The sequence below is a fragment of the Haliotis rubra genome, unplaced genomic scaffold, assembly GCF_003918875.1.
Source record: "Haliotis rubra isolate DU_JTF1 unplaced genomic scaffold, ASM391887v1 Scf344, whole genome shotgun sequence".
In the NCBI taxonomy this organism is placed as follows: domain Eukaryota; kingdom Metazoa; phylum Mollusca; class Gastropoda; order Lepetellida; family Haliotidae; genus Haliotis; species Haliotis rubra.
Genome location: NW_025767018.1, coordinates 1,051,370 through 1,066,769, shown reverse-complemented (window position 1 = coordinate 1,066,769; position 15,400 = coordinate 1,051,370). Strand labels below are relative to the sequence as shown.

Sequence of the window (15,400 nt, the reverse complement as noted above, 5' to 3'; positions counted from 1 at the left end):
GAAGGAGTTAGTATATTCTTTACCAAAGGTGTAATTATATATATTTTTCTTCTGATAAAGGAAGAAGTATATTCTTCACTTGGTGAAGGTGTAAGTATACTCTTCAGCTCATGAGGGTGAAAGCAGTAAGTGTACTCTTCACTTAAGGAAGGTGTTGATATATTTTTTGCCCGATTCGGGAGCTTGTATGTTTTTCCACCTCATGAGCGTGTATTATCTTCTTCATCTGATGAAGGAGTAAGCATAAACGTTGCCCGATGAAGGTGTGTGTATATTCGTTATCTGATGGAGTATCGATATTCTTCACCTGCTGATGTAGTATGTATATTGTCCACCTGGTAAAGGGGTATGTATATTCTGCCCCTGATGGAATGTCTATATTCTGCACCTGATGGAAAAAGTGTTTTCTTCATCGAATGAAAGAGGAAGTATATTCTTCATCTGATGAAGGAGTAAGAATATTCCTTGAAAGGTCTTGCTCCACATATTACAGAAATTGACCAGACCTGTGTAGGGGATCGTGGGTTTTGGTCAATGTGTCATTCTACAGCTTGGACTGTAATGCAAATAGGCATCCAATGTCGACACTGTCAGGTGGTATGTGTCCTCAGTAGAAACGTGAGTAACTACCATTTGTGCGAGACATTCAGAAAGTATCGCAAAGATACCTTTGAATGGTACATTTATTCTATTTTGGGATGAGCAAATGTTTGCAGTATCACAGTCTCAAACGTGTACAGTTTTCATATCAACATTTGTGTTGGAATAATCTGGTTCTTCCATTATCATGTCTCTTTTCTTTGAGAGTGAAAAGTATGAATAAACAGTATATTTATTGAATGTTTTACCTAACAGATACAAAGAATCCTATAACTCTCTGAATTTAAAAACGTTGATAAGAAATCATACACTGTTGCTTCAAGCTCGGTTATAGTGACCTTGACCTTGACATGTATAACAGACATATAACGGGCCGGCCAGTCTGTTCCTGTTGACATCACAACGAAAACACATCACACTATTTCTTCACGTATGTGAGGTATACAGTGATAGGAAGTAACGCGGATTTTTACTGCCATGATTGAAAACCATTATGAATGGACACATATATTTGACTACTTCTGGAAGGATGAACATTCTGGAGTCACGCCACTATTTCTATCACAAAGTCACGTTTCAAAGCATTCAATGACAAAATAATTTGAAGAAGAAAACATATTACAAATTTATCTGTACGTCAACCTTAATTCCATTAACTCTTCATACACAATATTGCACAGCAAACTGTACTGTAGCCAAATTACATATGTTAATCACTTGACAGCATGAAAACACCCATTCCCTCCACGTCCCATTCTGTCAAGGAAGTCTTAATTATAATTTAGATTTGATTCCTCCGAAAACAACGACGACTGGTCCAGTGCTGGACTTGATCATAAATATGTCTTCCAGTAATATGATGCTCCGGCAATCGTGGGATCACACGTGGACATCGGGCATGTTGGTGGTTCTGTGGAGCCAATTACAAATCGTCTGTCCACTCACTAAGACGCCTCTTCCTAGTCGACCAGATTAACATTTGTCATCAGCATTATTTCTGTGTGGTGATTGCAATCTGATAATTACATACTGTGAAACGAAGAGAGCTGTTAGCCACAAGGCTTTGTCTTGATCCGACTTTCTACATGAACGCTGTGTATAGCAGCTCCTGACAAGACAGATTTTGCCCATCAAAAAAACATTTAACTGAGTTTTTGTCAGTTTGTGAATCCTCATGTGTTTCTAAAGGTCACCTGCTTGTGTAAATTTTCCCCAGATTCAACACATTCATATGACTTGATTCGTGTGTGAATCTTAATGTGTTTCTTTTGACCACTTGATTGTGCAAATGTCTTCCCACATTCAACACATTCAAAAGGCTTTATTCCTGTGTGAATCCTCATGTGTGACTGCAGATGACTTGATTGTGTAAATGCTTTCCCACATTCAACACATTCGTAAGGTTTTACTCCGGTGTGAATCCTCATGTGTCTTTTAAGTTTCCCTGAAAGTGTAAATATTTTCTCACACACCATACACTGATAAGGTTTGATTCCACTGTGAACCCTCATGTGCTTGTGTAAATTTCCCCCTGATTCAACACAATCACATTCAACACTTGATTCGTGTGTGAATCTTTGTGTGTTTCTGCAGATGACTTGATTCTGTAAATGTTTTCCCACATTCAAGACATTCATAAGGCTTGATTCGTGTGTGAATCCTCATGTGTCCCTGCAGATGACTTGATTGTGTAAATTCTTTCCCACATTCAACACATTCATAAGGCTTGATTCCTGTGTGAGTCCTCATGTGTATCTGCAGATGACTTGATTCTGTAAATGTTTTCCCACATTCAACACATTCATGAGGCTTGATTCCTGTGTGAATCCTCATGTGTTTCTTACGGTTCCCTGAAAGTGTTGTTTCAACAGATCACCAGTTTCCATGGTTCCAATCCTCATGTGTTCTTTCATAAGGTTCATCTGAAAGTGTAAATGTGAATTCTTGATTCACTCACCATACACTGATAAGGTTCTTTCTTGTGAGATCACCTGATTCCAATGTAAATGTTTTACCACATACAACACATTCATAAGACTTGATTCCACTGTGAATCCTCATGTGTTTCTGCAGATTACCTGATTCTGTAAATGTTTTACCACATACAACACATTCATGGGACTTGATTCCAGTGTGAACCCTCATGTGTTTCTGCAGGTTACTTGGGGCTGTAAATGTTTTCTCACACACCAGGCACTGGTGAGGTTTGATTCCATTGTGAATCTCCATGTGTGTCAGCAGAACCAGGGTTCCAGTAACGGGTCTTTCCATTGTTTCAATTGTTTGAAGGGTTGCATTCATGTATTCTTTCATGGGACAGCATGATTCCAGTGTTCCATTAATGGGTTATTTCTTAACAGCACCTGTTTCCAAGTTGTCCAGCAAACCCCGTTAAAAGATTTTATTTGTTTCAATGACAGAGAAAGGATTTCTGTGGCTTGCGTTCAACTTCCTTCATTAACGGTGGATGTTATGGTGTTTACTGAAAACATAAGGAACATTGTCACACTCTTATAACAAGTAGGGCAGAGACCATACACAATATGATGGTATGACACGTAGCATGGTAACAAACCTGATACTGCATAAATGTCTTCCCACACATACAACACACTATAAACAACTTTGCGGAGTGATTTTCAAAAACCGGTTTTGAAAATGTCAACGGTGGGATGCATAATTATCCTCTCTGTTGCCTCACAATGGATTATATTCAGTTGATACGTTTACCATACTTTTACTTATGTTACATATTTAAGGGCTATGGCGAGTACATCATCCCAATCAAAACCAAAAACAATTAGATGTCCTGCAAAGCGACGTACAGGTGATATACACCACTGGGTACAATTTGGTTTAAAGCAATGAGTATATTCGATCATTATTCCGTTTTGCTCAATATTTTCATGTGCACACCCAGTTTAAAAACTCTGCATTGAAATAATTCTTCATGTGAGCATAATTAGGTCTGCCTTTCATCAATATATTTACATAATGATATTGCATGTACAAAATTAATGCCTTTCCATATATTTATATCATTTAGATGACAGATAGCAGGAGTGACACACCCTATCAATAAACACCAATTGCCCTTTATTAGCAGCTTCGGTTAATTTATTGTATTTTTAAGGATTATTTTGAGGGGTTTAGGGTTAATATTGTAGGTAGGTGTCGGGTGCAATGAATGTGAACCGACTCTCAAAATAATCCTAAAAAATAACATAAAATGATTGAAACTGGGGTTTAGGGTCAGCTAGGGACTTATCCAATATGGTAGGTAGGTGTCCGTGTAATGTATATGTACCATCCGTCAAAATAATCTTAAAAAATAACATAAACTGACTGAAGCTGTGAATAACTGAATATGGCGGAAAGGGTCCTGTGTAATGCATTTTCCGCTGGGTATCCTTAATCTGAATGATGAATGACAGCGAATGACGAATGTATTTTTGCACAATGAAGTCTCCCTTGTCATTCGTTATTCTTCAGTTAAATTATCCGTAGTATCACCTTCAGTAAATGGAATGACAAAGATATGAGGTAGAATGACAGAAAACACTGTCATTCTACTTTATATCACTGTCATTCCATTTTCTGAGGGTGATATTACTGATAACTTTACAGAAAACACAGTCATTCTACTTCATATCACTGTCATTCCATTTACTGAGGGTGATATTACTGATAACTTTACAGAAAACACTGTCATTCTACTTCATATCACTGTCATTCCATTTACTGAAGGTGATACTATCGATAGCTTAGCTGAAGAAAAACGAATGACAAGGGAGAACTCATTGTGCAAAAATACATTTGTCATTCAGAATTGGGAGAACTTTCTCCGCCGAAGTACGTACTATGCGTAAGGTAGTTCCGGATCACTAACGAAACAACGACTGCATGTGCCTACGCGAAAAGATGTCTTAAACGCCTAAAGGCAATTTCTGTCTTAGCAATGTTTCATGTTACTCACATCAAAATATGAAATCGATACGATCCTGATTTATTATAGAAAACTGGGAAAAGAAAAGCTGCGCCATTACGGCAGTTGCGAATCATTTCAGGGTATTCCGGATCACGTGACAAAACGAGGCAGTGTTTGGTTACTGGTGCATGTTTGGGGCCAGAAGGGGCTGTGTCAAACAGTAACGCGTGTTTAATTGAACAGATGCATGAACAATATTTATAATGGAGTCTCATTTACGAATAACAAACACTGCAGTTGATAACAGCACCTGCTAGGTAGATAGTTTTAACACTTGCTGCTCATTACAACACACACACATATTCCAGTATCAGGATTCCAGTTACCAACGTGGGCTAAAAATATTCTCTTGGGGTTTATACATATGTGGTTTAAGGTAATGGTATCTTCGATAGTCATATTCAGAAGTTAATCATACTAAGGGGTCGTAGTGTTTGTGGCTGATGAATTAGGTAAAATTCACTAGACGCAGATCTGTTGTGTATCTAATGTACTATTTTAATATTTTGACGTGGCTTTGACATGCGACTTTAACTTGTAAATTACAACTATCAACACAAAATAATCCATTTTCTTTCACAAACTGTAATGCTTTTATTCAGTTAATATGAGCTATTTATTATCGTGAGTTACTGAGAGTAATAATAATAAATTAATACTAACATATTTGAACTCTCTATGTGTGTGTATGTTCATATGTCCTAAAAAGAAACAAACTCGTGTCTATTCCAGTCTCATTGATTCCACCGCTGGCATAAGTAACAGGGCATTTTTAGTTGTCATAAAGCCCAGTCTCTGTAGCCGTGGTTAATCACGTAATGACAAGCATGACCACTCCTCCTCCTTTCTCTGCTGGTGCAGGCCAAGGGAGAGAACTTGGAACAGGTTCTCCAGCTGCTCAGCGAACACACTGTCACACATCAAGAATTCGCCTGAATGACCCTGCAAGACCTCTTAGCACATGACCAATGGGTAGACCAGCTACATCCTTAAGTACAAGATTACGCTTCACATCTGTAACCAAATTATGCATATCTACTGGAAAGGTTTCAGTTGAGGGTATCCAGACCAGACATGCATTTAGGTCATGAATATTTGTCTGTTCCCTGTCCACTGTAAGAGAAGTCACGGGATCTGTTAACGGGGTTCTAATTTTAAACTTATGATAGCCCTTGATCACACAGTTTTGAAGTCTTATTGGCTGCCTTGAAGGTGCATGATAAGATGCTGCCGGTCTTAGTGATTGAGACAGTAATGGACGGACAGGTACTGCAGCAGAGTCTTGTCTTAATGGTTGTGATGAAGACCCCACAGGAGTAACCTAGATACAAAGGAATATTGCTTGACTAAGATCAAAGGAGAGAAATGTAAAATTAATGCGTTTAGGCACACTTGTCTTGTTTAAATGCCTTGTCATGAGAACGTGACATACGTTTCAAACATGCAGTCTCTGGGTGATGTAAATTACTTGCAAAACTTATTTTGACAACATGTAATGACGATACATACATTTATGGAATAGGTTTGAATGTCAAGTTAAAATGTACTCCAAGCGTTGTAAATAATACAAGGCCTACTTCTAGTCGGAAAAAACAATGCACAATCCCTTCTTTTAGAAATACGTATTAGTGAAAGTTATGTAATGTTTCTCTTTGTAAAGGATCTAATATAGTGTCAATGTGATATACCTAGTGTTTAGTACGATTCTCACACAAAGGACACATGAAATGATCATCAGCTGAAACATTGGGATGAGTTGAGCAGTGTGAATGTATCCATCCCTTGCAAGAAACACATTCCACCCAAACGTGACTGTATTGAGCTATACTGTATCTGTACTGTATATGTATACTGTAGCTATGTTTGTATCATACAAAAATACATAAAGTTATTAAACAAAAGAATTATATGAGTTGGAAAGAACAATCTTTTCAACACCTAAGCGTTGTGAAGTTGGTTATTTTCAAGTATTGATAACCCTTTACCTTGCATACTCTTATGTACAGCAAATTGCGAAACAGGTGAAATGAAGATTAACAAATGTTACGTATCTACTTTGTGCAAATTACATCCTCCACAGACCCTAAAGTAAGTATATGTTTTAAATAAAAGGAACCGATGTAACATCGTAAAAATAATTACTTTATTTCAACAGTTATTAACATTTGTCGGCAGTTGAAGGTTTTGAGATGATCCCTATATTCTGGTGATCCGGAACTGACTTAACCACGTGGTCCCATAAATTGCTTATTTCTCTAGAAATATGGCAGATGTAAATAATATTTTTGTTGCTTTATAAAGGTGAAATGTACATGTATGCAATGGAATGTTAACATTTAGCAACTTGATTCTGTTGTTATGTCACACGGGCAGTCCCGAATGAGTTACCTTTTCCTGACGTGCCAACGACAGATGACGCGATGATAGGTGTCCTCGTTACAGGGCGCGCAAGTAAACTTCCGGTTCAGACCAAGTGAAACAAAATATCCTTTATGATATTCAAATATCTGACGGATTAACCTCGTGTTTCACCCGCGACAGCAGGCTCTGAGTTCGTTAAGCTACGCCAAAGATCCTGAATCTTGAAGTGGCGTCATCAGTTTTCGTTCACTTCATTGGTTCTCCGTGAAAACACGAATGTAATCGCAGTATTAGTGCTATGCTGATATTTTTATAATATAAAGTTAATAAACATCCAGTCCAAAAGAATATTTGTAATAGTTCCAATAATAATATTAGAAACTATGGTCGTTATAATTTCATGTCAAAGTTAATCATGATAAGACTTCGCTAGTTACATCACATGTCCAGGCATGTTTCACTCTCCTCCGGTTAAGCTGACAAAGGGCACCAAAACTCATCAGAAGATCTCACTACACACATACGGAGGTGCACAGCTTGAGGTGGACCCAATGACAGCATGCAGGATGAGTACACTGGGCCCATGACACAGAAATATATCAATTGCAGTTTCGAAAATTAAAATCATTTTGAAGAACACTGCCGACACGGCTTTAAAATAACATATCATTTGAGTGTATAAATCCATTGAGGTTTACGGTTTCCAGGTGTTAATGTACGTGGAAGTGGTCCGGAATACCCGTGATCCGGAATACCCTTACCCGCTGTATCTCTGTTTACATTTCGCCTTTGTACTGACTTCCGTCCGTCGAAACAGTGAAAAATGACGCTTTCCGTCACTGAATGTAACAATCGGCGTTGTTGTCGCGATGAATAAACGCCTGTGTCAATAGTTCTTTTCTTCTTCTTATATTTAGTAAATATATGGCTGATACAACGACGTTGTCAGGAGGAAGCAGCTAATTCGACCCGAATTATTGCGAATAAGCATTGTCGACAGTGGACAGGTGGAGATAGCGAACGGTAACATGGACATAACGATCACCAACAAAGGAGACACTTCATAGAGTAGATGTTACTGAATGCTCTACCTTCGAAGGCATTCCATTTGTAATCGGTTGCATTTACTTACGTTCAAGTGCCACCACAATGCAGCGATGTACGACCTCTCGGCTTCGGGGTGAAACTATAGTATACAATGTACAACTACCAGTGTTTCCATTGCGAGCGAGGCTGTAGCTATTTTTAGAAGAGAATAGTTTCCTGCCTCTCTCTTCAGCGACCTGGTACCTTGGCGGCTCCCTAATAGTTAGCGAAATCAGTGTAGCGCCAGCGCAGAATACCCAGGGGTATAGGCTGACAACACTCCGGCGCAGTGATGACTGCATAATATCACTGCGATAGGCTAATTTTGCATATCACGTGACCGGACTTTTCTCTTATTTGTAAACAAACGAGCATATTCGTAAATAGGAAAAGACTGCGATTCGGCGCAGTCTGCATAATGTTTTATTTTGTCAAATAATACACTGCCGCCTTAGATTGGGATGCAGTGACTTAAACAGTGATAAGTATAATCGTTTCATTTCTGATAATGCTTCAGTCAGTTTATGTTATTTTTAAGATTATTTTGACGGATGGTACATATACATTACACCGGACACCTACCTACCATATTGGATAAGTCCCTAGCTGACCCTAAACCCCAGTTTCAGTCATTTTATGTTATTTTTTAGGATTATTTTGAGAGTCGGTTCACATTCATTGCACCCGACACCTACCTACAATATTAACCCTAAACCCCTCAAAATAATCCTTAAAAATACAATAAATTAACCGAAGCTGCGAATAAAGGGCAATTGGTAGGATGCATTCTTACCTGAGGCGTTTAGGGTGTGGGACCTTATCCAGTATGGTAGGTAGGTGTCTGGTGCAATGCACGTGTACCAACAATTCAACAGCGTTATATGTGTTCACACATGTCGACTCCCTTTTGTCACACACTCGTATACATAATGCACATAACTGAATGGCCATGAATATGGTTATTGTAAACATCATATATCTGAAAGAGGTCTAGAATGATATGACAGAATTTCCCACCACAACGTCTTTCCATATCCAGTAGGAAACACAAATATAAATTGTGTATTTATATATTTTTTGTCCCGATCAAGGCGATGTTATCCTGGCATTTTGTTACAAAGACAACCATACAGGTCATTGAAAAACATGGTTCAAACTTGTCTGATAAGTATAATCGTTTCATTTCTGATAATGCTTCTTGTTCCTGCTCACAAGATTATGAAGATGTATTCCACTATTTTTTCATGTGTCCTAAATATAATACCATTCGATACGAATCGTATTTCTATGGGAAAGGTTTCTCCCTGCGGGATGTGCTAAATGGCAATAACTCAGTATCTCATCAGACGAATATGGATATTCTACGGTCAGTCCATCAATTGATTATTACATCAAAACGTTTTGATTCATAAAGTTTTGTAGCTTCTCTTCTTTTTTATTTGTATCAACTGGCCACGAAACAAAACCAAGATAAATTGTTGATATCCATGATTGTTATTATTCAGAGATAACTTGTTATAGCCACTATAAATATGTACAACATTATGGCACAAATGTGAACCTTCACATGTATTATGGAGCGGCATTAATATAAGCCATTTAGGCTTGTTTGCCAATCCTTTTCTTTCTTCTTGAGTAGAATAAAATATGTTTAAACGACATATTTATATATCAGAGACTGAGTGGGGTTGCATCGATTGCTCTCCGTCGGCTTCGATGCACGTGGAGCCGTCAAATACATGTAAACAAAGGATCGCTACGCAAATCAAAATAGTGTTACACCTTTTAGGATATTTTCTCAGTGAAACAATGCCATTCTAACAATGATATTTGATTACATGTGCAGACTCACCAAACATAAAAGAGTTAAGATGATATTATAGATTATATTGAATGGACTGTGTAAGATGTGACGAATCGTCACATCTTTCTGGTCTGTGGCAGAGGTACAATCATTGGTGGCCGCATGGAACTCTGGGTAGGAGAGCGTAGGCTGACACCTCAACAGAGACCGGGGGCCAGTCTGTTTTCACTGTGACTGCACTTTGCCTCAAAACATGGTTCAAAAATCACTTGTCACCAAATCAATATTATGACACAATATAGATTTAAAAAGTTAGCATATATATTTCATGTATTCGTATTGCTGAAGGGGTCGTTGTCGGTATGGGTACTACATGGGTACTGTATACAGAAAAGTACCCTAGCCAAAATCGGAATACTGAAACATACCCTAGGACGATTGCATTCCCATTGTGTCGTATTCTTGACCGGAACTGTCATGCTGTTGTATTAGATACATTTGATTGCGTTATGTAAGTAATGAGAATACGCAGTAACGAATATTTCGCGATGCACATGAATACCACTCGGAATCAGTTGAACGGGAACAACTACATACGGTTTCGGTTTTGGATGTCGGAATATGGACTCGTCCGCCGTTAGGGGTACCCGGTACTTTTCTGTATTTTGACTTTGTTTAGAGTACATTTCTGTATACAAAAACGGACCTGGGGTACATAATGTAGTACCTGTGCCGACAAGGACCCCTTCAGCATTAGTACTGTTACGAATGTAACCTGTATTAATTCCTTGTCTTTATATTGTTATTTTTGGTAATTAGGAATTTATCTTTAGGGGATAACTGTACTGTGTTTGACGAACTGGGGACGTATACCGTTGGTTATATCGCCGATAAAAAGTTAAATTTGCGGCTATATAACCACCGGTATACGCCCCCAATTCGCCAAACACAGTACATTTAACATTATTCTAATTCAACTCATTTTACGCTTTTTTCGTGAAAGAAATTCATTATGTAAACCAGTTCAAAGCTCCTCCAGATCAAAAGGCTAATAATATCACTCTTTGAACACCATCGCGAGAAAAAGTAGGCCCCTTTTTAAACTTCAACAGACTGGATAACAAGTAAAAAATCACAATAAAAAGGCTAACGTTTATTATGTGTACACTGACTAAATCTGACAATAATGAATGAATCACAGTGTTATAGATAAGATAGACGGAATTATCATGAAACCGCCCTCCTGTTATCAAAAATGATTCCTGGGTGCCACAGAGACACGTATGTCCTTCCTCTTCAACCCTCACTTTGAAGTCCAATAAAAATAAAAATATCCCCAACGCACACAAATACACTTCACAGTTTCGCATTCTGTGGGAAATTTCCTGTTTCTTGATACCATCCACTATTATTTTAGAGAAAGCTAAAGTTCTGAAGAAAATGTCGCCATTTTTGACAAAATACGAAATCGCGATTCACAGCGTTATTTGCTGCATGTTTTGAAATGTGAAAATCGGATAATTACTGGGAGTATTGTATTTCAAATATAACATATTAATGATCACTGATATTAGTTTTTCATGAAATCACTTATGATAATTCTGAAACGTTGCCGATGAACATAGAATCGGTTGGGATGTTTTCGAAAATACATTTACACGAACGCCGAAGTGCGCTTTCCGCCATATTGGATAGTGTTTACAAAATCACGTTTTGCAAAGGCCGGTGTTGAGACGCCTATTACATCACGTATATTTCATATTCAGCTTCGATGCATCACTGAATTCCCCATACATTTTAGAATCAAATTGCAACTGGTCTTTGTCACCAATACCAACTGTCTAGTATCCAGGGAAGAATATCAGGATCCCAGCTGGCCCCACTTAATGCAACTTGCTTAACACTCGCACTGGTCAGTGAGATACCATTGCATCACAGTAATGGGATATAAAGGATTCCAGCTGGCCCCACAAGTGTGGAGTTGAACCCGCGTCTTCAGCATGACGAGCGAGCGCTTTAAAGGGGCACTGATCCAGAGCAATTTCCGTCGACTGGTTGTTGCTTTTGTTATTGTTTTTCTCCAGTGAGTACCCGGATGATATCCTAGAATTCATGATATCTACACATCTTATAGATTGCCAACGAGTATCATATTTCACACACACACACACACACCTAAGTGCGACCTAGTGTATGTTGTCTGTCTCATTACACTTCACGGCAAAAAAAAAGATTCTGTTACATGCCATAACAAATAAATAAAACAAAATGCAAATATTAAAATTAAAAAAGACTAAAGTTATATCAACAATATCAGGCTATTCCCTTGTTCTGGGTATGTATCCATCAATATCCACATAAAGGAATGAGATGCCATTCATCTGCAGCTGATAAAGTATCCTGTTCCATGTCATGTGTCTTGTAACAGTCTAATATGCGAAAAAGTGATCTATCGTTTCAGGTTTTCCACATTGGTGTATAGTCCCATTGGTCACCCAAGATAGCACACCTGGCAACTAATTGCATGATGCCCGCCATTCTTTAAAAAAGTTAGACAATAGTTGGTGTCTGCACAGGACGTCGACCCTTGGGTGAAATGTCACGGTTCAGTTAAGAAAAAAGGTCGACGTCCTGTCCATTTGACCATATACCAATTAACAGGGGATTCGAAAAGGGGATGGCCTAAAAGTCGGGCCGGGCCGGGCCACCGGGTAATACTAAAAATGGATTGCAGAATATTAAAACGAAACCTGCACATTTGGGTCGATACTCTTCCTGCCTTCACAAATGCATAGTTTGATTGAAAATGTGTAGTTAATGGTGAAAAAACCCACACAACAACAATGACTACTTACAGAGATTCCCGTAGAAAAGAAACCGTCTTGTTGTTATGTGTTTTCCTTGATATGTCTATGGGGGAAGGTTGCTTACTTCTCTTAGCGTGTGACATCCAGGGGTCCTGGGCAGGAAGTGACAGTGTTTTGACTGCTTTTCTTTCCTTAATTAAGATATTGGGGTTCCCTAATTAACCTTTAATTGTCTCATGCTGAATGAGCACAGGATGTTTATGTTAAAGAGACGTGGATATCGGCGAGTGTCAATGGGCAAATATGACATGATTATATATATTAAAAGAAATATTTGAAATCACAACATTTTGTAATATGTTAGAAAGGATCAAACAAAGTATGCATTCACAAACACAAAAATTCTTATGTGTTTTCATTGTAAACAATACCAGTCCAAATCAGATAGCCAGCGCGTATGCATATGCTTATATTTACTAATACACATGAAACACAAAATGGTATTATATGTACCTAAATACCAATTCATCAAGTAAAGTAAAAGTGAAGCCCCTTTCTCTCTCCATTCCCAACGATTTAGGGGAAAAAAGTCCTCGGAAAACAAAATCAAAAGTGTTTAGTTTTTGTTCGGCCCGACTTGGCCCGTGCTGTCAAAAACAACCTAAACCTCACACGTGTATCTTGAAATGTGTTTATATCCATAGATTAGTAATATATGTACCTACATATCACTTTACAGAGTCTCAAAGCGTTCTATTTGAAGCAAATACGTTTCTTCAAGTGAAGCCCTATTTTCTATACATTCTCAACGACTACACAGTATCACAGTCATGCTTTCGGTCCGGCTTGGCCCGGGTTCTCAAAAACAACTTAAACCCCACACATATGTCCTGATTTGTGTTTAATTCCATAGATTCGTATTATATCTACCTACATATCAATGTGTGATGTTACAAAATGTCACATGTAAAGATAACTGGTTCGTTAAAGTGAGGCCCTTTTCTCTCTCCATTCACAACACAGCCTCAATCAAAAGTGTTTAGTCTCTGTTAAGCCCGACTTGGCCCGTGCTGTCAAAAACACCTTAAACCTCACACATGTATCCTGATTTCTGTCTATATCTCTGGAATAGAGTTATATCTACCTAAGTACGTCTTTATAGAGTCTCAAAGCGATGCATTTGAAGCAAACACGTTGTTTAAAGTAAAGCCCTATTTTCTATACATTCTCAACAACCACACAGTATAACAGTAATGCTTTCGGCCCGGTTTGGCCCGGGCTCTCAAAAACAACTTAAACCACACACATATGTACTGATTCGTGTTTAATTCCATAGATTAGTATTATATCTACCTAAATATCACCGTGTGATGTTACAAAATGCCACATGTAAAGATAACTGGTCCGTTAAAGTGAAGCCCTTTTCTCTCTCCATTCTCAATATAGCCTCAATCAAAAGTGTTTAGTCTCTGTTCAGCCCGACTTGGCCCGTGCTGTCAAAAACAACTTAAACCTCACGCATGCATCTTGAAATGTGTTTATATCCATAGATTTGTATTATATCTAACTGAAAACGTCTTTATAGAGTCTCAAAGCGTAGTATTTGAAGCAAACACCTTGCTCAAAGTGAAGCCCTATTTTCTATACATTCTCAACAAAGACACAGTATCACAAGCTTTTGGTCCGGCTTGGCCCGGGCGCTCAACGCACCTTAAACCTCACAGATGTATCTTGAAATGTGTTTAAATCCATAGATTGGTATTATATCTGCCTCAATACCTCTTTATTGAGGCTCAAAGCTTTGTACATGTATTTGAATCTAACACGTTGCTTAAAGTGAAGCCCAGTGTTCAATCTGGCTCTGTGTGGGCTAATGAAATTAATACACCTGTTAATTACACCTGTATCCAGCTTGCTTAATTGCCCCTTGTCTAATTGCAATCATCTAGGTGTTGTGATTCAATTAACATACTCCATTGTTGCCCTTAATTACCGTTCAGGGGCCTTCAGTGTTATTGATTACTCCACCGTTTCTTCATAACGTTTATCACAGATGGGCATGTAATCACTGACTAAATTAGGAATGCTAAAAATGAGACATTTGTTCTATATATATATAATTATTTATGCTTCCACTCGTGTTATGCTGCGTATGGGATGTTCTCCGTACATGTTCCAGAGTATAAACATTAATGAATACTAGTACCGATACAGATGGCAGGCTGAAGCTATTCGTGATATGATTTACACATAAAATTAACTTAATAAAAATCAGAAGATATTATACCCAATTATATGACATGAAATGCTTGAAAGAGGTGGGTTTTTTTAGTGGTTCAGAATACAGGATGTTCTCCGTACAGTTTCCACAGTATAAACATCACTTCAGTCTAGTACAGATATAGATAGCCGGCTGAAGCTATTCATGACATGATTTGAACATATCAGTAATTTAATAAATATCAGAAGGTATAAGCTAAAATGACTTGCCGTATGAGATGTTATGGTTATATAATTTGAACATACGAAGTATGAAAACACATCCACGGCAATGACACTGTGTTGCCCAGCTCTGGCTCGGGAGAACATTGTTTTCACTGTGAGAACTTTGCCAAAGGTTACTCGGAGATGCCGTTTCCGGATGTTGTAAACTTCAAGCGTTTCAGATAATCCTGTTTTCCTGAACACGCATACAGACAATAGAAGTATTAGAGAGAGCAGTGGGAGAAGTATGTTTTCATTAAATCCACAGTG

At 38.2% G+C, this 15,400-nt stretch overlaps 1 protein-coding gene across 1 annotated transcript; it reads right to left on the bottom strand.

The window, feature by feature from the left end:
• Positions 1 to 816: 816 nt before the first annotated feature.
• Positions 817 to 3,308, bottom strand: LOC124284782 (zinc finger protein 383-like). The gene is given in 3 exon segments (XM_046720894.1): positions 817 to 2,149; positions 2,151 to 2,460; positions 2,773 to 3,308. Coding segments are annotated over 3 exon segments (786 nt in total). The 5' UTR covers positions 2,872 to 3,308; the 3' UTR covers positions 817 to 1,772.
• Between the last annotated feature and the right edge of the window lie 12,092 nt (positions 3,309 to 15,400).